At 40.8% G+C, this 24,428-nt stretch overlaps 1 protein-coding gene across 1 annotated transcript; it reads right to left on the bottom strand.

Moving 5' to 3' along the window:
• Window positions 1-1,079: 1,079 nt before the first annotated feature.
• On the bottom strand, window positions 1,080-24,428 carry LOC309393002 (uncharacterized protein; the record flags this gene model as incomplete). The annotated part of the gene is made up of 6 exons (XM_081954714.1): window positions 1,080-4,035; window positions 6,773-6,918; window positions 11,357-11,985; window positions 14,067-14,271; window positions 15,444-15,540; window positions 22,900-24,428. 6 exons carry the CDS (start codon window positions 24,426-24,428, stop codon window positions 3,240-3,242), a joined length of 3,402 nt encoding a protein of 1,133 aa, XP_081810840.1. The 3' UTR covers window positions 1,080-3,239.

The following is a 24,428-nucleotide window of genomic DNA, read 5'->3' on the forward strand; positions in this document are numbered from 1 at the left end:
ACTTTAATTTTACCAAACATCATCATGTTGCTGCCTAGTTTATTGTTTTTATGTTATATCTTACAGCAGTAGCAGTTAGACTTATATACCATTTCATAGAGCTTTTACAGCCCTCTCTAAGCGGTTTCCAATCAGCCTATTGCCCCCAACTATCTGGGTCCTCATTTTATCCACCTTGGAAGGATGGAAGGCTGAGTCAACCTTGAGCCTGGTGAGATTCAATCTGCCAAACTGCAAGTAGCTGGCATTCTAAAATCCAAATCTTATTGGATTTTATTTATATATTTTTATTCAAATTTTATTTTCAATGGGCTTTATTGTAAATTGTCTAGATAATTTCAGCTCCCGTATAGTTTACAAAATAGAAACAAATAAATTGGGATCTGTTTATTCCTCTTTCCTAGTGACCATGCTTGGAAATAGCTGGGAAGAAAGATAAGTACCGCTAGGAAGTGTAGAATGACAGATATTCAACAGCAAGCATTTTAAATCCTGATGCAGAGAAGCATATGGAGACGGTGCAAAATATTTACAACAATTAATAAAAAGGTATTAAAATGTATTATTGTTAATCTCTAGAATTTGTTGTGACAGATTGAAAAATACATATTTTTATGTAGCTAAGTCACCAACTAGAAGAGGTGACTGAACCCAGTGGTGGGATTCAAATAATTTAACAACCGGTTCTCTGCCCTAATGACCAGCTGGGTAGGCGTGGCTTGGTGGTCATGTGACTGGGTGGTCGTGGCCAACTCAACGTCACTCACGTTGATGGGTGCTTCGTCTTAGCTGTTAAAATGTAATAGGGTTAACTGGAAAGGCAGTTTCTGTAAGCGAGGACAATAAAGATTAGGCTAGTAACAACACCAGAATGTTTTCTTCCTGCCTTCCTTACAGGATTAGCCCTGTAAAGTGGAAAAAAACAAATTAAGATTTCTTCCAACAACCGGTTCTCCGAATTGTTTAGAAAGTTAACAACCGGTTCTCCCGAATAGGTGCGAACTGGCTCAATCCCACCACTGACTGAACATTATTAGCAGAAGACAGTTCGGAACGAATTGATATATACAGAATTGGATTTCTACAGTCGTTCTTTAATTCATTTACAAATAAGTCCACTAGTGCTTAAAAAGAAGCTATTGCTTATCCGCAGGATTCTCTAGATAGTCAGGAATAGTTGTGGCTGAATGTCAAATGTGTATTTGGCTTCCCTTCCATCTTACATATTACATGCATTCTGTGCAATGTAAAATTCAATAAACTGGCACCTACTTGGTCTCGAGAGCAAAAGAGGACAAAACGCATAGATTTTCTTTATAAAATAAAACCCTCCTAGAAGCAAAAACAACTCCTAAAGGTAGTATTTCCTGGGATAGCAAGCTAATATGTGAAAACAATGACACTGTCTAAACATTCTCTCTTATTGGATTAATACTGCTCTAAAGTTGACCTGCATGTTACCTAACGCTATTATACGTACAATGAAATCTCTATTACATGGTCCCAGGATGCCTTTCTGCAGCACAGTCATGCAGGGTCACATCGCAAACATTCTTCATCTTATCTGCACAATATTAACAATATTAGTTCAATATTTCTTAGAGACCTGCTCCTTAGATCTGATGCCAACGCTATCCATTTATCATACAAGAAGATTATTATCCCCAATAGGTCACAAACCTGAAAGGCCTGCCCTCTTCCACTCTGCCCCCATCCCCTCCGTCAGACAACACTGGTTTTGTTGTCACTGCTGTTAAACCTATTTATTACAAGAAGTGCAAAAAACATTCCTACTGGATCCAGAATCTGGACCTTGACATTCTACCACATGAAAACCTCATCTGGTTACTTCTTAGGCTGGTGGCCAAGAGCAGAATGCTGCCCTCTCATCCTTTCATACACGCACAATCCCCAACAACGCATATTTTGTTCGGTGCTTACAGGTAGTCCTCTACTTATGACTGCCATGGGGACCGGAATTTTGGTCATAAGTCATGATGGTCTTAGTCCCATGTTACCGCACCCAATTTTACAGACATTTTTATAACAGCCATTAAGTGAATCATGCGGTCGTACATTTGGACCTTGTCTCCCAAATGGGAGGGGTTTGGGCGTTTTTGCCGAAAACTAGTAAAAACCACTGCAAATTGTGGTCATGTGATTGCAAGGCGCTGCAATCGGTTGTAAGCCGGTTGCCAAGCACCTAAAACGTGGCGATGTGATCACAGGGGAGCAACATTTTACAATGGCTGGACTTGTTTTATGGGCCTTAAAGCCCCTTTTCCAAGTCTATTGCAACTCCAAATGTTCATTAAACAATCAGTCGTTAAATCAAGGACTAGCTGTGTATAGGAAATTCAGGCAAGTAAGTTCTTTCTTTCTTGATACCAGCTTTGTAAATGATAGGTTGGTTCTCAATACGACAATAGGCACGGCAGTTTTACTTCCACGGAGCCTTTCTGTTCTTATTCCTCTGGTGTTTTTCAAAGGGAACGCAGGCCCCGGGAAAAAGAGGCTAGAATTCTTACATTGAGTTGGTGGCAGACCTAAAGAGAGAGTCAGGGTTTCCCAAAAGTGTGCTTCTGTGTGAACAGAACTACTCCAGCTGAAAAAGAGGATTTGATCGGTGATCAAATCTAAGTGTCCTGCGTTATCTAATCTCAGAAGTTCTGGCGTTGAGGATTCTGTATTAGCTGCGAACTAAGAATGCTGTAAGAGGACACTCTGCCTACGTGTATATTCAGGTTAAGCTTCCACACTGAGGTTTCTAGGTTAGGATCTAGGTGATGAGAAGATTTAACAGGTTTAAATATGGACTCTTTCCCCCCCCCCTAGAATTTAAAAACACTGATTGTGGTTCACACCGCATGCTCAACCTGGTACTTACTGATTTTTTCCACTTCCTGGGATCACGCAACACATGTGAAACCATGAACTGACCAATGGTCTGGGTTGCACATTTTGCTAAGCCTAACCACAGTTAAGACCCACCGAGCATACCATGTTGCGTGAATACGTGCACTGTGCCTTTACCTGACTTAGTTAAGCCTGCGGTGTGAAAACAGCACTACAAAGCACTTGTCAGAAAGTTCTTCCTAGTAGATAGTGGTCATAGGTAGCACCAATGCTATTTGGATAGCTGAAGTTCATCCGTTGTGCAATTGTATTGACAAGAGATATTCAAGCAGGCCTAGTGGAGGTTCAGAGCTCGGCCAAGTCATTTCCTGGGCAGCCCCCTCTCATGACCTATTGTGAGATGCACTTATCATGATATTGGGCAAAGCGTTACGCCGCTTCTTCCAGGAGCCCAGCTCCCGAGAGTACCTCCTGATCTGCCTAAACCAGTGATGAGTCCGTGCCTTGTCCCCATCTCGAAATATGAAGGATTCCCGTCTTATCTCAAGCAGTTCAAATGTGTCGTCGCAGTCGGGATCCACAGAGGCCACACAATTGCTGAGTCTCAAGGGTTCCCTGAGCAAACTGAACTTCCCATTGTTCTTATCCCGAATAAGGACCAATACCGCATCTTTCACAGAGCCTGGTTCCCCCAGTTCGAAACTGGACTCAGATGCACGCCTGATGTTGACCATCAGGAGAACTTGCATCTTCTGGAACTTTAACGTCTTGCTGCCCTTTTTCACCCATTGTCCATCAGGTGGCTGGGCCAGCTGTAAGGGGCCTTCCATCACAAACCGTGTTTCTTCCCGCAGCCAGCCCATCGTTTTGAGAGCAGTTTCCCTCATTTCAATGTTGATCACCTCCCTGTTCTTCTTGCTGTCCTGGCGGAAGGAGCGCAAGGTCCACGAATTTCCTTCCTGCTTGGTTTTCATATTGATGTGTTCCAGGTGGGACTCAATGCGGCTTTTGGCCTCCAGCAGACTGCTGTAATCTGGGTGGTACTCCATAGTGGCCTTGATGATACGGCTCAGAAGAAGGGGATACTTGGTGACTCTCTGGAGTGGAGCTATGAGGAAGGACCTCAGATTCATGCGACGAAGGGCGGTGTTGTCATTCTGAGAAACATTGAGGAATATCCTGCAGACCATGGAAATGATTAAATCATAACTTTTTCATGCATAAAAACTGTAGGAAAACCTGGGGGTGGAGTTAAAAGAGGGAACAGCCTAGAATTCCTATGTAGTCACAAGTGGACTAAGTCCAACCCTCCTTGAATTTCATTGACCCTTATCTAACTCCCAGTGCTAACCATTGGTTGAGAAGATTCCTGTATATAGGCTTTTTAGCAATAAATCAGTTTAATTGGACCCTCACATGTGGACCTGGTCTTTTGTGCTGAACAAAAACATATTTATCTCTAGTGACCAAGTGCCTTAACAATGCATTATGCTGGTGCTTGGTGGAACTGAATTATTTTTCCACTCATCCTGCTGGACTCAGCCTACTTCAGAGTTTAATTCATTATATTAATTATGTAGCATGGAATAAAAAAATAGGAGTTCTACTCAGAAACCGAATCTTATCATGAGTCATCTTTTAGATGGAGCAAGGATCGAAATGTCAACCCTACTGATTCATACCTACCAGAGATACAAAGAAGATCTACGGAAGCAAAGTACTTCATTTCTGCATAATAGCAGCATAGCAGGCTGGCCAAATTATGACACAGACTTAGGCAAATGTTTTGGACAAGACAGCTGAATGCAGCATAGATTATGCTGCGTCCCCAGAATTAACCTTCCATTCATAGGTATAATGGGCAGCACTTACCTAAGTAAATAAAGATTTACTTAATCACAATTTGAATTGCCTTTGTACATGACAGAGGGCACCTAGTTTTACTAGCTTAGTAAATTACTACATCCAGCCTTCCATGAGGGACTTTGGCAATCTTGCCCTTTTGCACATCAGTTCCCTATTCTCATTTTTCTAAAATGTCTCACATATAGACATGAAAATGGAGAAACGTGTAAGGGCCAAGAGCATTTATTTCTTCCAACTCTATCGAATGGAGGAGATATAGCCCATGTTTTTGTCAAAATAAAAGAAGCTAAATGCACTAGTTGGGTAGAGTCTTCAACGTTTAGGATCATGTTATAGGTTAGATAAAGTTTGCTGTTACCAACTGAACCTGTGCCAGTGGCCCACCCCTGGCACAGGTCTGCTTCTAAAGGTCCAGTAGAATAACAATACTGAAAATTGCAGCGGATTAAATATTGAAACAGTTGTTACAATTTAATTTCCAGAATTTCATAAACATACTGTATTCTATTCTCTTTCAAATATATATTTTTGCTTCTTGTTCCATCTGAAAATAATTGTAACTATTAAATATAACTATTCAAAAATTAGAATTTTGAATTTCCTAAATCTGACTTATTCAACTGGTAGCCAAGGACTAGTTTTCTAACACTTACCATTTTGTAGCTGCTAAATAATGCCAAGGGTATGCAAATGTAGCTTTTATTATCAAGTCATACTTTGGACAAAAATTTGTATTTCTAGAGAACATACTAAATTCCTAATCATAGTTTTTCATCACCTTCCTTCCTATCAAATACTTTTTCTCTTTTTTCCCCTTCACAGAAGATAGTAGTTTTATTCAAGAATTAATTTTGCTGCACTTACAAATTTTTACCTCAGGAGTAATGAATTAAAATAAAACCTTAAGCTGGCTCAATACTTTCAGTTACTCTCTTCAAGTTTTAGCCAAGTAATAGTCTTAGTGACTTTCATTGGACCTCCGACTCAGTGTTGACTCAAAGTGCTGACTAGTCCCTGCCTTTTGTTTAGCATGGTTTTCTGAATTGGTTTGCTATTGCTTTCTTCATGGGTTGAGAGAGGGGGGCTAGTTCAAAATCACCCAGTTGGCTTAGCTCGAACTCATGGCTTCCCAGTTTCTAACCTGAACCATTACAGCAGTGGTGGGTTCCGGCTCCCATTGCAACTGGTACGCTGCAACGGGGTCGGGTGTCCACCATATGCACAGCGCACGCATGCGTACCCACTACCTGTGACGCTCCAGCTGCTCGGCGGAGAGTCATGCAGGTGCCGCATGCCCCGTGCGCATGCGCAAATGCCCCAGTCGGTTCAAATAGAGGTAAGGAGAGCGGGCGGGAGGGTTGGCCCTCCAGAGCACCATACCGGAACGGTACTTGGTACTCCCGGTACCAGGGCGTACCGGTCATAACCCACCACTCATTACAGGTAGTCCTCAACTTACAACCATTTGTTTAGTGACCTTTCAAAGTTACAAGAGCACTGAAACAAGTGACTTATGGACTATTTTTCACACTTATGACCACTTCAGCATCCCCATGGTCATGGGATCAAAATTCAAACACTTGGCAAATGGCATGTGTTTATGTCGGTTGCAGTATCCCGGGGTCACGTGATCATGTCTTGTGATTTTCTGACGAGCAAAGTCAATGGGGAAGCCAGATTCACTTAACAACCTTATGACTAACTTAACTACTGAAGTGATTCATTTAACAACTGTGGCAAAAAGGTCATAAAATGAAATAAAACTCAGTAAACAACTGTCATTCTTAGCAAAAAAAATTGTGGTCATAGGTTGAAGACTACCTGTTCACAAACCTGGCTCTCTTAGTGACTCAGGGAGACCAATAGGTGAGTAAAGCCATTTCATTATTCCAGTTGCCAACATGTCTCTGTTAGTGCAAGCTCAGAAACATCTGTTCCTCAGCTCTAGTGTACAAGAGTTTCTCTGGAAAAACTCATCAACTTATCCATCCCCAAAGCACAATTGCTTCCTTGAACCTCCTGCCTAGTTAAAATTTGGGACCATCCTCACCTGAGTAACTCTTTTTCTTTTTCCAATGCATTGAGCATGTTCACGGAGGATGGCTGCTGGAGACAATATGTCTGGAATGCAGGCAGCATGTTCACAAACTCCAGGAATATTTCACCAATGCACACAGTCATGAGGTCATCATCACCCTGCCAATGGACAAGAGGGAGAAGAGAAAGAGAAATACAGAAGGATGAACAATGAATGGGGAGAAGACGGCATGTTGAGTTGATTATTCTCCTCCCAATTTGTTTTTCTGATCATTTTCACTTTCCATTAATTGGCAATATTAGTTAGAAAAAGATGCTTAAGGAAGGTGACTCCCCAAAAGGCAGAGAAACTAAGGCTTACGCGAATAAACCAAAAGCAGGTGAACTAGCATGCCACACTTGTAATAAAAACAAAATGGCAGTGTCTGGGGATATTCGGATACAGCATTAAAAATCCAGCACTGTTAAGAATGTTCTGAAATTGACAAAATAGGAAATCTAAATACTGTAAAGTAGCTCAAGCAGGAACTAAAAGTAGCATAGGGATAAGTCAGCTAAGATCATCTGATTTGGTTTAAACAACTAAATGAAACTCTTATCAAATTGCAGAGGTTGCCTAGAGTGCTAGCAAAGCTTATTATGTTACTCTGAAATATAAACTTGATATTCATTACTGGAAAAAGATATTACAGACATTAGACTTGATTTGGCTGATATATAGGATCATAACAGGAGACATATTTGAGGATTAAAGGAAGTGGAGACATTTTAGAAAGGACCAGTTCTGTTGGATATCTCAAAATTTAATGACCACCTGTTGGATTTAAAGACTTCAGATAAAATAATAAGATCTGAATGTGGTTTACAATACAATTACAATGTTCTAAAGCAGGTGACCATACAGTTCTTTTGTATGGATATGATAAATTGAAAACTTCTAAACATGGAATGAGAAAATGGGAATTCACAAAGGCAGACGGGCTCATTCATAAATTTCAACTTCTTCGACATTCAAAACCATTCCTTGCCTTACCATTCACCGGCTGAAACAAATGTGTATCTTTTTCTACATTGGGATCTCCTTTTATTGTGATAAAGGTTATGATCCAATGCGTAGAGATCCTATCACTAGGATATAAGAATTCATAGGCACCAAAAGTAAACATCTGTAGGGAGGGAACCTTTGAAGCAGTCCAGCATTCTGAAGGATGTATCTGCTATAACCCTTTGAAGATATGTGTTGCATTCATATCTTTCATGGGACTGTCATAACCCTAGTGAAAACTTCCTCCTCCAAACACCTGAGAGTAGGACAAGAAGCAATGGGTGGAAACTAATAAAAGAGAGAAGCAACCTAGAACTAAGGAGAAATTTCCTGACAGAAGAATTAATCATTGGTGGAGCAATGTGCCTCCAGAAGTTGTGAATGCTCCAACACTGGAAGTCTTTAAGAAGATGTTGGATAACCATTTGTCTGAAGTGGTGTAGGGTTTCCTGCCTAAACAGGGGGTTGGACTAGAAGACCTTCAAGGTCCCTTCCAACTCTGTTATTCTATTCTATTCTATTCCTCCTCCTCCTCCCCTTTTCCTCTTCTTCCTCTTCCTCCAAAGCTGTTTAGTGGGAGTATGATCGAGTGTAGGACAACCCTTTTCTCATTACTAAAAATACATACAACTTCTTAATATATACTTTGAGCTATCTCATCCAGCACTGCCCAGTTATAAGAAATTTCTCAGGATCTTTTTCCAGCTTTACCTGGAATTGCCAAGAATCAAACAAGTATAAAATTTGGCTATAGCCTGAACTATGCCCCCACTTCTCTCTCTCTGACCATCTGTCTATCTGGATCAGTACTATTTGTTCCAGAAGAGAAAGAACTTGTGGCCCTTCAGCTGTTGATGAGCTACAGCTCCCATGATCCCTCATGATTAGCCATGTTAATTGTTTGGCCGAGGCTTATAGTTTAACAGTGTTTGAAGGCTTTCAAGTTCCTTGCCCTACCCAATTCAATTTGGCCAGCAATTCTCCCAATTTTGTAGAGAGTCGATCTGTTGCTTAAAAATTAAAGCAGAGATTTGTATACCTGGGACCTAAGCTAACCCTAGTTGTATGAGTGGGAAAAATGCAACAACTGTGTACTAGTATTAAATGAAAGCTCTTTCCCAAAGTGCTTGCCAGTCTTAAAATAATCATCCCTGTCTGAACTGACTTTTGAGGTTAACCAAGAAGGCTTACAGATTGACATAATTAATGTTTTTCTTTTCAAAATGCCTTTCCAATCCATTATAAATAACCTTGAATGCCTTCAGGAAAGACGGTCAATCTACAGTGCGGTTTGAATAATACTTAAGAAATCAACCACCCTAATGTTCATTCATTCATTAACTGTTGGCAAAGCTAAGGTTCTTTTAATTATTCACTCAGAGGCAAAACTATCCCAGTTGGATGGTGCTGAGAAAATGAATTTCTGTAGGAAATTACAGGTAGTCCTCCACTTATGACTACGGCTGGGACCAGAATTTCTGTTGCTAAGGTGTTTGTTAAGTGAGTCATGTCTAATTTTATGACATTTTTTGCTGCAATTATTAGCTGAATCACTGCAATTGTTAGGGGAATCATGCAGTTATTAGCTGAATCTGGCTTCACCCATTGACTTTGTCAGAATCTGGCTGGGAAAGTCGCAAAGGGCGATCACATGACTTTGGGGCGCTGTAACTATCATAAATCTCCCAGATAATAAATAAATAAATACATACATAAATACATACATACATATCATTTTTTTCGGATTATAAGACGCACCAAGATTTTGAAGAGGTAATAATTTTTTTTAAAGGTTTTGTGAAAAAGGGGGCATGTAAAGAGTTTGGGAGGCCTGCAAAGTGCTCCTGAGGGCCAGGGAGGGCAAAAACGCAACCCAGGTGGCGGGGGGTGGTGGTGAAAAACAGGCCTATTTTTCACAAACATGGGGCATGCAGAGGGTTTGGGAGGCCTGTAGAGTGGTCCTGGGGGCTTTGGAGGACAAAAACGAGCAAAAAACAGGCTCATTTTTCACGAAAATGGGTCCATTTTTCCCAAAAAGGGGGATGTGCAGAGGGTTTGGGAGGCCCACAGAGTGCTTCTGGGGACTGGGGAGGGCAAAAACACCAGTTTTTGTGAAAAATTGGTCCATTTTAATTCATTTATGCCCTCCCCAACCCCCAGGAGCACTCTACGGCCTCCCAAACCCTCTGCGCATCCATTTTTGCAAAAACAGGATGCATGGGGCAGGGTCTCGGAAGGACAAAAATGGCTGTATTCAGTGTATAAGACAACCAGATTTTCACCCTCTTTTTTTGGGGGGGAGGGTGCGTCTTATACTCCAAAAATACAGTACATACACACACACCATTTGCCAAACACCCAAATTTTGTTCAATTGATGCTGCTTCTAAGAGTGAAGTGAGGGACAGTTGTGAATCAACTTAATCAATGCTGACAATCATTCACTAAACAAATGGTTGTAAGTTGAGAACTATCTGCATATGGTTTTCATTCCTTTCAGAGGCAATAATGAACTACAAAATATAAACAGGCAGTGGTCTTTACATTACGTTAGCTTTTTTTAGAAGCTTCACAGATTATTAACATCGTTTTCCTTTAGCCAAAAGAAATATGCTCATATTGGTAACTGATGGCAGATGTCACAGTACAACTGGTTTATTGAAGTTTGGGAAATGAAGGTGGACTTCATAGGGAAGAACAGATGCTCAATTAACTAAATTGAGAGCCGATGAAGCATACTTCATGTGCCTCTTCTATGAATTCAAGATAGATGAGCAGAAAGGATTCTGGGATACATTTGTTGCAGTAAAACATCTGGAGGACATCTTCCCAGAATTCTGAAGTTCTCAATACATCGGATGTCAACAAGATAATAAATGGAATAAGAGAGTTGGAAGGAACCTTGGAGGTCTTCTAGTCCAACTCCCTGCTTAGGCAGGAAACCCTACACCACTTCAGACAAATGGCTATCCAACATCTTCTTAAAGACTTCCAGTGTTGGAGCATTTACAACTTCTGGAGGCAAGTTGTTCCACTGATTAATTGTTCTAACTATCAGGAAATTTCTTCTTAGTTCTAGGTTGCTTCTCTCCTTGATTAGTTTCCACCCATTGCTTCTTGCCCTGCCCTCAGGTGCTTTGGAGAATGGCTTGACTCCCTCTTCTTTGCGGCAACCCCTGAGATATTGGAACACTGCTATCATGTCACCCCTAGTCCTTCTTTTTATTAAACTGGACATACCCAGTTCCTGCAATTATTCTTCATATGTTTTAGCCTCCAATCCCCTAACTATCTTTGTTGCTCTTCTCTACACTCTTTGTAGCATCTCAACATCTTTTTTACATCATGGCAACCAAAACTGTATGCGGTATTCCAAGTGTGGCCTTACCAAGGCATTATAAAGTGGTATTAACATTTCACGTGAAGCAGCTTTGGACATAGTAATTCTTAAATGAGTGCCATTAAGTAGCATGCTTCAGAAACAAATACTGCAAGAGATACTTTAACTGTTGCAAATGGGAAAGGAATTGTGATTTGAAGTCACACACACTACCTGCTCGATAGCCTGCTCGATTTCTTCTTGAAGATACTCCAGAAAGTTTTCGTTGAGGTCAATTAGCTCTTGGATATTGCTAAAAACCACCAACAGCTGTTCTTGTGTTAGGAGGCCAGCTGCTTGCATGGGGAGATAGAATTCCTCCTTGATGATGCGTAGGTCTTCCCCATAGCTAGCTTCAGTGTTGACAAATTCCAACACTGATTCTTTCCGTTCTGTCCTGCACTTCAGACACTTCTCACAGAGAATGGCCTGTTTCCTGTTTTGATTCTGGACATCTGTTTCCAATGGAAAATCTCTGCCACCACAGTCAGTGCAAGGTTGATGGGCTTCCCATGCCTGTAGAGATGTTAATGTTTCTGATGCCCGGTTCCTCCACTTCCTACTCAACACCTGGCTGATACCACTATCAGCTCGTTCCATCCTGGATGACCTAATCCTTGGCACCCCTCCAATAGTGGTGTCAGCATTGTCTCTCTCCTCATTCCCACCAGCAATTCCACTATCCGCGCTGAGACTGCTGACATTGCTCCAGCGGTGTTTGGAACGAAAGGAGCTGCTCAGGACATGGTGATTCTCATCAACATTGGTTCCATAGTTGACAGTGGCTTTAGTCAGTGCTGGACCTGAGCAGAGAAGCAAAAAGAATGGACATCACTGTCTAGCAATAAAAAGGTTCTCCTGTAATGATGCCGCATTATTTTCACTGGAATCTTGTAAATCACCTGAATAATTCTGCTCAGAAACTAAGCTTACTACTTTGGTGGGAACATCATCAAGAAAATTTAAGACTGTAAGATAAATGAGGAAGGTGGAAACAATTCTCAAAAGAAGGAAATGAAATGCGTCTAAGAAGAAAATTGCAAAGATGTGTCCATGAATTCACCAGGAGTCAAGTTCAACCTTAGAGTATCTCTATTGTTACTATTAAGTAGAAGAAAATATATTTTTGTCATGTTATCTATAGCTAATGTCAGCCACTCTCTAAATGAGCAGGCCCCAACGTTGTGGGTACCAGAGACTGATACCGTGGAGAGAGGTTTTTCCACAGACTGGAGGGGGTGTGGTTTCATGTACTGCCTGAATCCCATTGATTGGTCTTCACTTGTTTGTGCGGCCCAGTTTCTACCATGCCACAAAACGGTGCTGGCCCATGGACTGCAGGTTGGGGACCCTTCTTCTAAACCAACCCCATTTCTTTAGAAAATTAAATGAACTATGAAAGTTGGGCAAGAGAATCAGCCATTATTAAACTAAATACACTCCAATAGCTTTGTGACTTGCTAAAATTATCAATATTTGTAGTTAAGAAACTTAACACAACAAAAACCTTCATGAAACTCCTAGTAGATAAGCATCCATGGTTGGACAGTCATACAATGCTTGGTGGATATCAAATTCTATTACTTTTGCAATCAAAAATTACATTCCGATTCTAAATCAACCCCTCTGTTCTTAATTTGACCACTAAGAAAGAAAACTCTCATTTGCTGCATGACTCATCTTTGAAAGAATTTTACTCTTCCTTATCCTAGTAAGTAGACTCCTCATTTGCTCCAAGGGCTCCTGTAGAACCAGTTGTTTCAGGTTTGTCTCTTGTTCTATATAAGATTAAATGCTAGACACCAGTGGTGAAATTCAGATTTTTTTACTACCGATTCTGTGGGGGTGGCTTGGGCGTGGCTTGATAGGGGAAGGATACTGCAAAATCTCCATTCCCACCCTACTCTGGGACCAGCCAGAGGTGGCATTTGCTGGTTCTCCGAACTACTCAAAATTTCCGCTACCGGTTCTCCAGAACCTGTCAGAACTGGCTGGATTTTACCCCTCCTAGACACTGTGATGGCATTATCTTCCCTTTCTAATTACTAGACTAGGAGCAACTCCAGAACATGCCTAGTCGAAATGTGCAAAATTTCTGCTTGAGTTAGAGCAGAGGTCTCCAAACTTGGCAACTTTAAAACAATCTGGTTGCGGGATGCTGGGAGTTGAAGACCACAAGTCTTAAAAGTTGCCAAGTTTGGACACCCCTGATCTAGAGGTTTGTTACAAAGGGCAGGAAGTAGTGTCAAGTCAATTGCATCTATGTTTTTTTTCCCTCTTGTAGACCTCTACAGCAAAGGTCAGTAATGCAAACTTCTAAATGGTGTGTGTGAAGCCATGAAATTAAATCTAAAACCATTTCAATCATTTAATGGTGAAACATTTCATGAGATCACGAAACTTCTGTGCTCAGCATCTGGTGACAGATGGACAACAGTGCAGAAATTCATTTGACATTGTCTTTTTCAGATGGTTTCTTCAATTCCCAAGTTAGGTTACAACTCTGGGTTCCAGTGGTTTGCAGCCCAAATATTAATCAAGTGCTGACGAATAGTTCTTTATCTTTGAAAACTGTTATAGCAATAGCACTTAGACTTATATACAGCTTCATAGGCTCTCTAAGCAGTTTACAGAGTCAGCATATTGCCCCCAACAGTCTTGGTCCTCATTTTACTCACCTCGGAAGGATGGAAGGCTGAGTCAACCTTGAGCCAGTCAGGATCGAACTCCTGGAGTGAGCAGTGAGTTAGCCTGCAGTACTGCATTCTAACCACTGCGCCACCACGGCTCTTGTTATGTTTTCAAGATCAACCAAAGTCAACTACATGCTGCCATCTAGGCACGACAACTGTTATTAAAAAAAGGAGTAAAAGGTGAGATTTACTGGATTCTCTCTCTTGCCGGCGCTTCTGGGCATGATGTCGGGCCACTGCAGCTATCTTCAGCTCCAGTTGTTTTCTCTTTACAGCATCTGTTGGCATTGGATCACTGAAATGAGGCCGTAGTCTACACTCCCGCTGAACTTTGGTGCAGACCGGAGTTTCATAAGAGATGCCCGAACTCAATCTGCGGCAATTTGAGGTGGCGCTCTGGAAGGTAAAGAAATGGAGTCAGAAGAAAGCTTTACACAGGATAGCCAATTACACAGAGCAAGTTATCATTTGTCAAATTCACCGAACATGAGTCTGCCCCTTGGATATGCATGATTTCAATGTTGTAATGGGGTCATAAAAGGAGAAGAGTTTGCATCACAATATTGCAATGCATATTTCTTCATTTGCTCCTCAATGCCCAGGTAGCAGCAGTGTCCATGATCACATCAAAGTGATGACATCTGTATCAAAATGCTCAAAAGAGATCAGTTAGTACTTAGTTAGTACTTAGAACATAGAATAGAGCTGGAAGAGACCTCAGAGGTCTTCAGGTCCAACCCTTTGCTCAAGCAAGAGATCCTACACCAGTTTTTGTCGTCATGTACTGAAAGCGCCTGCACACACCTATAATATAATGCATGTGTCCCCCTGCCTCCTGCACATGGGTGTGCAAACCCCCCGCATGTGCCCCACCCCCAGCGCTCTCCCCCACGTATGCACAGCAGAGGCCCGAAGACCAGCTGGCTGGCAGAAGATGGGCATGCATGCACAGTGGAGCTGGGCTGGGGCGACGACTGGCGTGCCCGCAGAGAGGTCTCTGCATGCCACCTGTGGCACACGTGCCATGGGTTCACCATCGTGGCCAGGGGTGGGTCCCGGCAGGCACTACTGCCGGTTTGCTCATGTGCGCACTTTGCATGCACATGCTTGAGGTGCACTATACGCACATGCACAGTGCAATTTAAATTGTTCTGTGCATGCGCAGAACTGAAAAACAAGATGACGCCGCTGGGGCCGGGGGAACCAGGCTGCCAAACCACTATGGTTTGGCCGAACCAGTCTGAACCGTTAGGACCCACCACTGATCATGGCCCTATACCCTTTCATATGAATGGCTCTCTTCAAAAGCCTCCAGTGATGGAGCACCCACAACCTCTGACGGCCAGTTGTTCCATCGGTTGATTGCTCTCACAGTTAGGAAATTTCTCCTTAGTTCTAGGTTGCTTCTCTCCTTGGTTAGTTTCCAACCATTGTTTCTTATCTTACCTTTTGGTGCACTGGAAAATAGTTTGCATCACAGAGTCTAATGCAAGTGTCTAAATTACTTCACTCAAATCATGATGCATCCATTATCATTTGTGACCTGTTGCCCAAGCCAAGTAACTCACTGTGGATTGATGACAGTCTTCCACAAAAGTGTGATTTGCTTTCTGAACTTCACAGGATTTGGGGGAAGGGAGATCAAGGGTAGTTTCAGCAGTGCAGCTGTGAGAAAAGGGACAGAATCCAATTAATACCATTCACAAAGTAGAGAACAAAATACTCAGTTGGAAAGATATCACTGATTTACATTTAACTAATTAACTGTGCCAGGGAACAAATAGTTGTATTCAAAATGTAAATTTATTTGTACTGGCTGAGGAAACAGCGAATGCTTTATCTCTCCCTCCTGTGCAGGTTATTTAAACAATGTACCTCTGGTGATATTGCTAATTGAAATTATGGTAATTTGAAAAAGGTAAGCCCCTTAAGATAGAATGGTAACAAACTAGCTCATATTCTCTTCCTTTGTTACTCTCGGATATTTTATTTATCCCGAGAAAGAAGAAACTCTTCTGTTCCGTCGTTACAAAGTGCCCCCTAAATCATGGAGATGTCACGTATAATTTCTCATCCATAAATTATGAGCAAAGAGTGTACCAAGGCCCAAGGCATGGAAGACTAAGGGTAAGAGAGAGGAACCACTCAGATTAGAACTGCAGAAATAATAGGAAAGCTTAATAAATATTCAGTTTTTACATTACATTTAGATTTTTTTATTTTAATTTAAAAAAAAAAAAACTCAAGGCAGCAAGCTTACCTAATATGTGTTCCTCCAGCCTGAACCTGTAGGTAGCGTTATGGCCAGTTCAGAGAACCTCCAAATCCCACCCCAGCCTGCCCCTGCCACCCCACCATGCCCCTCCCAGGAGTCTCCATGCAGCCCGTTTTGGATCCAAGGTAAGTGCAGGCCCGCGTGGAGGCTTGGGGAGGAGAAAAAATGGGCCTCCCGGAAGGCCTCTGGAGCCCAGGGAAGGAAGTTTTCGCTCTCTCAGGGGCTCGAGGAAAGCCTCCGGAGCCTGGGGAAGATGAAAATGCCCCCCCCCCCGTGGTACAGGAGGCAGACTAGGCCACACCCACCATGGCCACCCAGCAACTGAGCAAAAATTTTGGAAGCCACCCGACTAGAATTCACATTTCCCTAGTTTCTATCCTGGGACCTTAACTTCTGCATCGAACTGGCTCAATTCATATTTATTATTTCAATAAATATTGAAGAGCCTTTCCAGATGTTAGAAGTGTATCCTCTACTGACTTATTAACAGGATTCAGATGTATCGTTCCTTTTTGCAAACATATTTGGAATAAGAGAGAAAAAAAATTAAAATACAGTATTTTTTTATTCCATGTCAAATAGCTACGGGTAGAACGATGCCCTCTTGTTTATTCCTATAGAATATTTTAATCATTTTCATGCAGATCTTCACCCACTTGAGTATTCAATGTACCCTAAAATATTGCCAAGACTAAATCATACATATGTAGTCTTCGACTTACAACCACAACCGAGTCCAAAATTTCTGTTCCTAAGTAAGACAGTTAAGTGATTTTAAAACCTTTTTTGGCCACAGTTGCTAAGTGAATCTGGCTTCCTCCGTTGACTTTGCTTGTCGGAAGCCAGCTCGGAAGGTTACAAATGGTGATCACATGACCTCGGGACAGTGCAACTGTCATACATAAATGCCAAGGATACAAATGTTGATCATGTGACCGTTGGGGACGCTGCAATGGTTGTAAGTTTTAAAACTGATCATAAATCACTCTTTTCAATGCGGTTTCAACTTTGGATGGTCACTAAACGAATGATTGTAAGTCAAGGACTATCCGTAGGTTTTTTTTTAAAAGGTTTAATGGAAGTCAAGGATCCACTGCAAAGAATGCTTATTTTATTTAGAGAAGATCCATAAAAGCCGGAGATACTATTATTGTGCTAGAATTGCACAAAATAAAGCAACGCTAAAGCAATCCACGCAAAGTAGAAAAACACGCCATATACTTTCTAATTTTATAACTTAGTATATAAAATATTTTAAAATCCTTATCCAGAATCATAGTTCTTGGAAAGGTCCTTGGAGGTCTTCTAGTCCAACCTCCTTATAGTCCTTATATCATCCTGCACAAATGGATGTCCAATCTTTCCTTGAAAACCTTCAGTGATGGAGCAGCCATGACTCCAGGAGACAAGCTGTTCCATTGATTAATTTAAATTAATATATGCATAGATATATCTGCAAGTCATCTGGGGACTGCTGGGAGCAGATCTGGGTATTTTTAAAAGTACCTCATTAATTATGACTCAAATCTTTTTTTTTTCATTTCAAAGGATCTAAAACAGACTCGTGTCCATATCATTACTATTTTTGAAAGCATTTTGCATAAAACGTATAATATCAGGGTACTACCTCCAACATGCATGCAGAAGAGTAGAGCCAAAAGACGCATCGATCTTGAAAAGTAAAGATCTTCACAAAACAAGGAAGTCAAAACATGTGGCATATATATGCCCCCAATTAGCTGAATCTGGAACATAAAGTGCTGTGTCGCTCATGGAAACCTGCTTAGCCTTTCAATAAAATAAATCAATTGGATTTGGAAGAAAACCCTCTTTTATACATCTTAATTGCTGAGAAAGCACATCTATGAGGGAGTGTTTCTTGATATAATAAAAGCATCTGCCCTTTCAAATTGCAGGCATAATCTCCAGTTGTGCCTAGAAATAAGCTAGCTGGCAATGAGGTCATCTAACATAGTTAGCTAACAGAGGACTTGTGTCCTAGAAGGTTATCCAATGTTCTAGGAGAGAAATAGGCAACACTTTGCACTAAAGCTCCAAAAGCTGGTGTTATTGAAGATGATGATTCTTGAAGTCCAGAGCATCTACACGGCATCTGGTAGATTTCCATAGCACTTGCAGACAAATAAAGAATGCCCAAGAGAGGAAATGCTTTTAATTGCTGGCCCATTTGGTCAACTAATGAATGATATAGGAAACTTTTTTCCATTTGAATAAATTTTCTCTCTCCCCCTGCTCCTCCTCCCCTCTCTCTTTTCCTCTCTCTCTCTTCTTCCATCTCCTTCTCTTACTTCTTCTGGCCAACTGTTTTTTCATCTACGTCATAGAATTCTTTATTGGCCAAGTGTGATTGGACACACAAGGAATTTGTCTTTGGTGCATATGCTCTCAGTGTACATAAGGAGAATAAAATATATTCATCAAGAATTCTCTCATCTTCTATTAGATCACCAAATGTTGTAACTGAACAAGGAAACTGATGACTTCAGGATGAGGAAAAAAATTAATAAGGTTAGATACACTATCTGGCGTGGGATCAGTTTAGGAAGATGCTAACTAGAAAAAAAGCTGAGGTGATTATAAATGAACCAATGTAAGCCTCTTATTATACCAAAGCATTGCAAGTGGCTTTTATATAGCAGAAAACAGGGCTCCCCAAAACATGTTTAACTATCAAATCTGTCCTAGATTTTGTTTTTTGCTGTAGTGGTCTACCCCCGTCCTTTATTTATTTATATAATCGTCTGCATTAATTTCTCTACCAGCCAGATTTTCCTCTGGAAGTACATTTCTATCTAACTGGCCCAACATTTAAAAGTACTTTATCTCTTGTGCATTCTTCATCCATCTGCCTCTACCACGGTAGTCCAGGAAATGCTTTTAAATGCTCTTGATTTCATGCATTATCAGCCCTGACCAATATGATCAGTAGCACGAATTCATCAGAACTCTGGTCCAAAGCTGTACAGACTGGGTATTTCGATGACTGAGAATGTCAACCATTTTCCATCCCTCTTTCTTTGTAATCATAAAATAAGTGGCTATTTTGACCATTTTTGTGTAACAAAGCCATGTTGCTTAAATCCAAAAAACCTTTTGCCTGATTCTTTTTCAACCATCTTCCTGATTACCTTCATATATTTTTCCTCATTCCTTTGTATATGTGGTAGTCCGTATAGGTACACCGAAAGATATAATAAAGCTCTGCTTCTCTGCCCATTTATTGAGATTCATTCCAGCTTCCATCCTCCTCTTTTTGAATTTTTTTTTTATTTTTTATTGAAGCATTTAATGGCTAGTCTTGTGAAAAGAAGGACCAGGGATGACATTATAGCAGTGTTCCAATATTTGAAGGACTGTCATAGAGAAGAGGGGGAAAACCTATTTTCCAAAGCACCCGAAGGAACAATGGATGGAAACTGATCAAGGGGAGATTTAAGCTAGAAATAAGGGAGAAATTTTCTGAGAACGATCAATCAATGGAACAGCTTGCATTCAGAAGTTGTGGATGCTTCAATGCTGGAACTTTTCAAGAAAAAAACTGGACAGCCACTTGTCAAAAATGTACAAGGTCTTCTGCTTGAGCAGGGAGTTGATTAGATGACCTACAAGGTCCTTTCCAACTTTGCTATTCTAAGTCTAAAGAATCTGAATCAAACTGAAATGAGAAAGAAAAAAGAAAAAAAACAAGAAAAAAGTGCAAAAAGAAAAGGAAAGATAAAGGTGGAAAAATCAAATAGAACAAACAATGTTTAAAAAAGTGACTCCTGATTTCACAAAAAGTGCAGGCAAATTTAATATCCCTCCCCCCATACTTCCCCCACTCACCATTCTTTTTCCAAGTCTTGCCTGCAGAATTTACATTGCTTAGCTTAGCCTTCCCCAATTGGCTATACTCCAGATTTGGTGGCTATAACTCCCTCCAAGTATCTGTACAACTCAGAACACTTTCATCCAGTATGCAAAAGAAGATGAACAGCAACTGATTCAAAAACTATTGAGAATGATTTAGCCTATGCAGTAGATATAATTCAGTTTTAAAATACAAACAAATAATCCCCTCAATCATGCTCTTTACTATTTATTAATAGTAAACAGTAAATCATGCTCTTTGCTATTCAACATTTTATGAGAGGGTCTATCAATTGAATTCTGTGAGAAATTTTCTATGATGATAAATGTGATGTGTGATTCAGAACAAATACATTAAGTATTTATCATTGACTAACCAAAGGAAGATTATTGGAAACCCCATTAAAATATTTTTTTTCAAAAAGATAGAGTATTTTGGCAGTGATTTGCTCTCCAAGCTTGTTTCAATTTAGTTTCTGAACATTTCATTAACAGACTAGGCAACACCATCAACGCGATTTTCCTGTCTTATTCTCCTTAGCTTATAAATGTCTTGTGTGTCAGTGTGATCAGTTGATCGCACAATCACTATATATATCTTCGGAAGACCCAAAGACAACAAAACCCACTTTGGCTTATATACCATGATGATGGTTTAGGATTATGTATGGAATAGACCATAATGGCTTGTTTAGCAAACCATAGTTTGAAATGCAATGTGAGGAAAGTAGCCAGTAAGACACTGCACACAAATACTTGGTATTACTGGCACATTTCAAGCAATTTCTCTGTCTCATGTTACTAAAGTAAACCCAAGACTTCCTCATTTTTTAAATATAATCTTAATGAAAGTTTTAAAAACAAGGGTAAAATTTAGTACAAACTAAAATTTTGTACCAGAGTCACTTTGGACAAAGAGATGGGCAACATATAGAATGAATGAATGAATGAATGAATGAATGAATGAATGAATGAATGAATGAATGAATTGAAAATGCATAAAGGAAAAAGGAAAGAAAAATGTACTGAAGCACAAAGATGGAAAGATATGGCTATATTTACAACAGAGGAATGGTGGTGAACATGATAGAATATACTGAGATGGCCAAATTGACCTACTTGATTAGACAATATCTACGTTTATTGATGGCTGCAAACCCTTTATGGACCTTTTGCATAAAACAGAAGAAATTATGATCTACGGTTTTAAGGATTCAATAGTAAAGAAGAAAGTCACAATGTAACTTTAGAGAAAGAGGCAAACCTACAAGATCAGAAGCTATATCTTTGTATCTTTTTTCTTTCTTTTTTCTTTTTATAAGATTTCCAATTTTCCAATTGTTTCTTCCTTATCAAAAGACCAAGAGTGAGGCCTGAGAATGTTTTAACTCCCAAATCTAGCAACAATCTACATAGCTGCTTAAGTATTACCTCCAATTCTATAGCCTTGAGCTGTAAATTGCTGGAATAGCCACAGCTAAATTCTGAGAAAATCCTGACTCAGTTTTATAATTTCAACAGAAAAACTGCATTTTGCCTTATGTACTCTTTTGTCCCAAATATGCACATTTGCTAATTCAGCACTAATGTCCATGCACCATCTATTATTGAATCACTGCCCCAAATTTTCTAAAGGGAGCCTCTAAGAGTATTTTATATGGCTGTGACAGTAATCTAGATGTCACTCTGAATGCCCCATGATTAAGATAAAAATTGATCTCGCTTAGTGTAACCTTACCTAATGCATATTCAAGTAGAATAAGCAAGTGATCAGACTGAGCAAGGGAGACCTGATGGTTTTCAGAATAAGATTGGCCTTTCTCTAGGTTCTCCTGGGACTCCTTCTTCCTCCAATCAATTTGGGAGGTTTCAGGAAAGTTTTTAAACTTTAAACTTGCCATGTTATCCAGACCCACAAAAATGCAGTCAATTGTAACACTGGTTAAGACTAATAAACCCATATTTATAAAGTGGCTTGTTTTTGCCAACCATAGCTAAGACTGACTACATTCCAGGGTTTAAATGGTAACTGATATGTTAACTGTCACGTTGACGGACAGGAAGAGGACAGGGAGAAGCTAGGCTCCTTCGCAGTGTTCAATCCTAGCATGGCATCACATCAGCAGCTTCTGCAGGGGGATTTTAAAAAGTCAGAATGAAGTCCATCCCCTTTGCTATGTGCACTGCACACAGTAGCAGGGCTTTGATTGCCAGGTCATGTTCCCCTTGGCATTTTTATCCCTCCACCCCTACTCCATGGAGACCCCCTGTATTATGTGTAACATAGCTCATGAGCATTAATAGGATAGAGTCATGTAATAAATTCCAGTCACTTCAACGTGCTCACATAATTAAATAAATGCCACATAGAGGAAAGGATCTAATCCCACCATTACTCTTTCCAATCAGTTTTGAAGGAAATGCTTTCTGCATCAAATAAAAATTGGGGTTCATAAACTGTGCTAACCTGTTACGTATATTAATGAAGAATGCTAAGCCAAAAGCCAAGGTTTACACATCACGCCAAACTAAAGCCAAGCCTCTTTGTGGTTTGGCATGAAATGCGAACTAAGTTGTAGTAACACGGTACAAAATTCTCATCGAAGCACAACAATGAAGCTGTTTCTTTGAAACAAAAACATTGTTTGTTTTACACAATATAAATTTACATGACACCAACCCTGCTTCTTGGGTTGAAGTTATATGATTATCTGAGAAGAAACTTTCCAAAAGCCCAGAAGGATGCTACCCAGGACATCAATTTTCACACTAGTTGAAACCTACCTACTTCACCTCGACAGCATACAAATATAAAAAGTATTAGAAATTACTAAGTTCCCTCGGACTTAACATTCCTCAGGATCTCTAACAACGATTACCTCTTTTTAATGAGGTCCAGAGCAGTACCTATAAATTCATCTTTCATTTTCTGAAGCTTAGCTCCGTAACTGGAGATATCGGTTGTCTCTAACAGCAGCGGGCAGCAAGACGACGGAGTTTCGGGCACCAGCGATTGTCCAGCGCAATGGAGGGTTTCCCTGACATTTCTTTCATCCAATCCTTGCTTCTCTCCGTCCACAAAATCTTTCTTGCCCTCTTTCCTAAATGCCGCAGCAGTTTGCAGAGGTGATCTTGGGACTGGGCTAGAACAGATGGGAACCGGCACAGTTTCTGATGCTGGGATTTCAGAAATCCTATCCCTGGCCATAGGCATATTTATTAGGCAGAAACTTCTGTCCCACGTGGATGAATTTTCTTCACAGCCAATAAACCTGGAAGCATTCTGGCTGTTTTCATGAAACACCTCGTCGTCGTCATCTATGGCTGAAACTACTCCTTTAACGTGATCCTGGTTTTGACTTCTTTTTTCCTCCAACGTTTGAGTTCCTTCCATTTTGTCCTTCACAACTTCACAATTGCCATTGAGAAAAAGGGCTTCCTTGCTTCTCATCCTCTTGAACTCTTCAAAAGTTGGAATGTAGAGCCTCTCTTTGGCTTTTTTGCTCTCTCCCGGAGCCCCTTTGCAATCTCCTCTCTCTCCCTCTCCATTTAATGATCCCATAGTTTGGGATTTGATCACTTTCTGACTGTCATGGGCACAATGCAGGGTCAAGTTGGGGGAACTGTTCTGCCGCCTGATCTGCAACCTTCTCTGGGCTTCTTGCTTGATGTCTTCTGGGCTGGTTAGCCTGCTATGGAAGCAAGGCCGTTGCCCCTCTAATGCCATCCAGGGGGCATGGGCAGGAGTGGCATGCTGCACAAATATGGTGCAACAGTTAGAGGAGCAACCGTTCTTGTATTTCTGGCAGGCCCAGCATTGAGAACATTCCCTTGCAACCGAATCGTTCAAAGAAGGATGAGCTCTGAGGGGCTTGCAAATCTCAGGAGCTTTACCACTGTGAATTCTAAGTTTTTCTTTCAGGATTTTTTTGGCATCCCCACTTATGGAGGAAAGAAGCCACGGAGGCACTTTGGTACAAGAGGAAATGGCTATATCTTGCGTTGAAGGGATCCCTTGTTCTGATGGAAGGGAGAAGTGTCGGTAACGCTCAGGTGAACTGGGAGTTAGAGAATCTTCCATGGAATACCCGGAAGAGTGGGCTGCGCCTTTGCAATGAAAGACAAGTTTATTGTCTACATTTCCACAGCGAGGATGGCAGTGTGGATCAGCTACCGTGGCCCAGTGTAGATTCTCCATGCTCTGGTACAGATGTGTTCCTGCATTGTTGCCTCCTTTATTTACGGGATTAAAGTCCCCAGTGAAAATACGAGTGTCCATGTTCTTTAAGGGATGAGTGTTGCTAATTGAGAACTCCTTGAAGCCATGTTGCACATACAGCTGATTATTCTGGCAGCTCAAAATTACCCGAGAGTGTTCCTGCCTCTCATCAACGCTGATGTATGTCAT

This window comes from Natrix helvetica (assembly GCF_964273705.1).
Source record: "Natrix helvetica genome assembly, chromosome: 1".
Lineage (NCBI taxonomy): Eukaryota > Metazoa > Chordata > Lepidosauria > Squamata > Natricidae > Natrix > Natrix helvetica.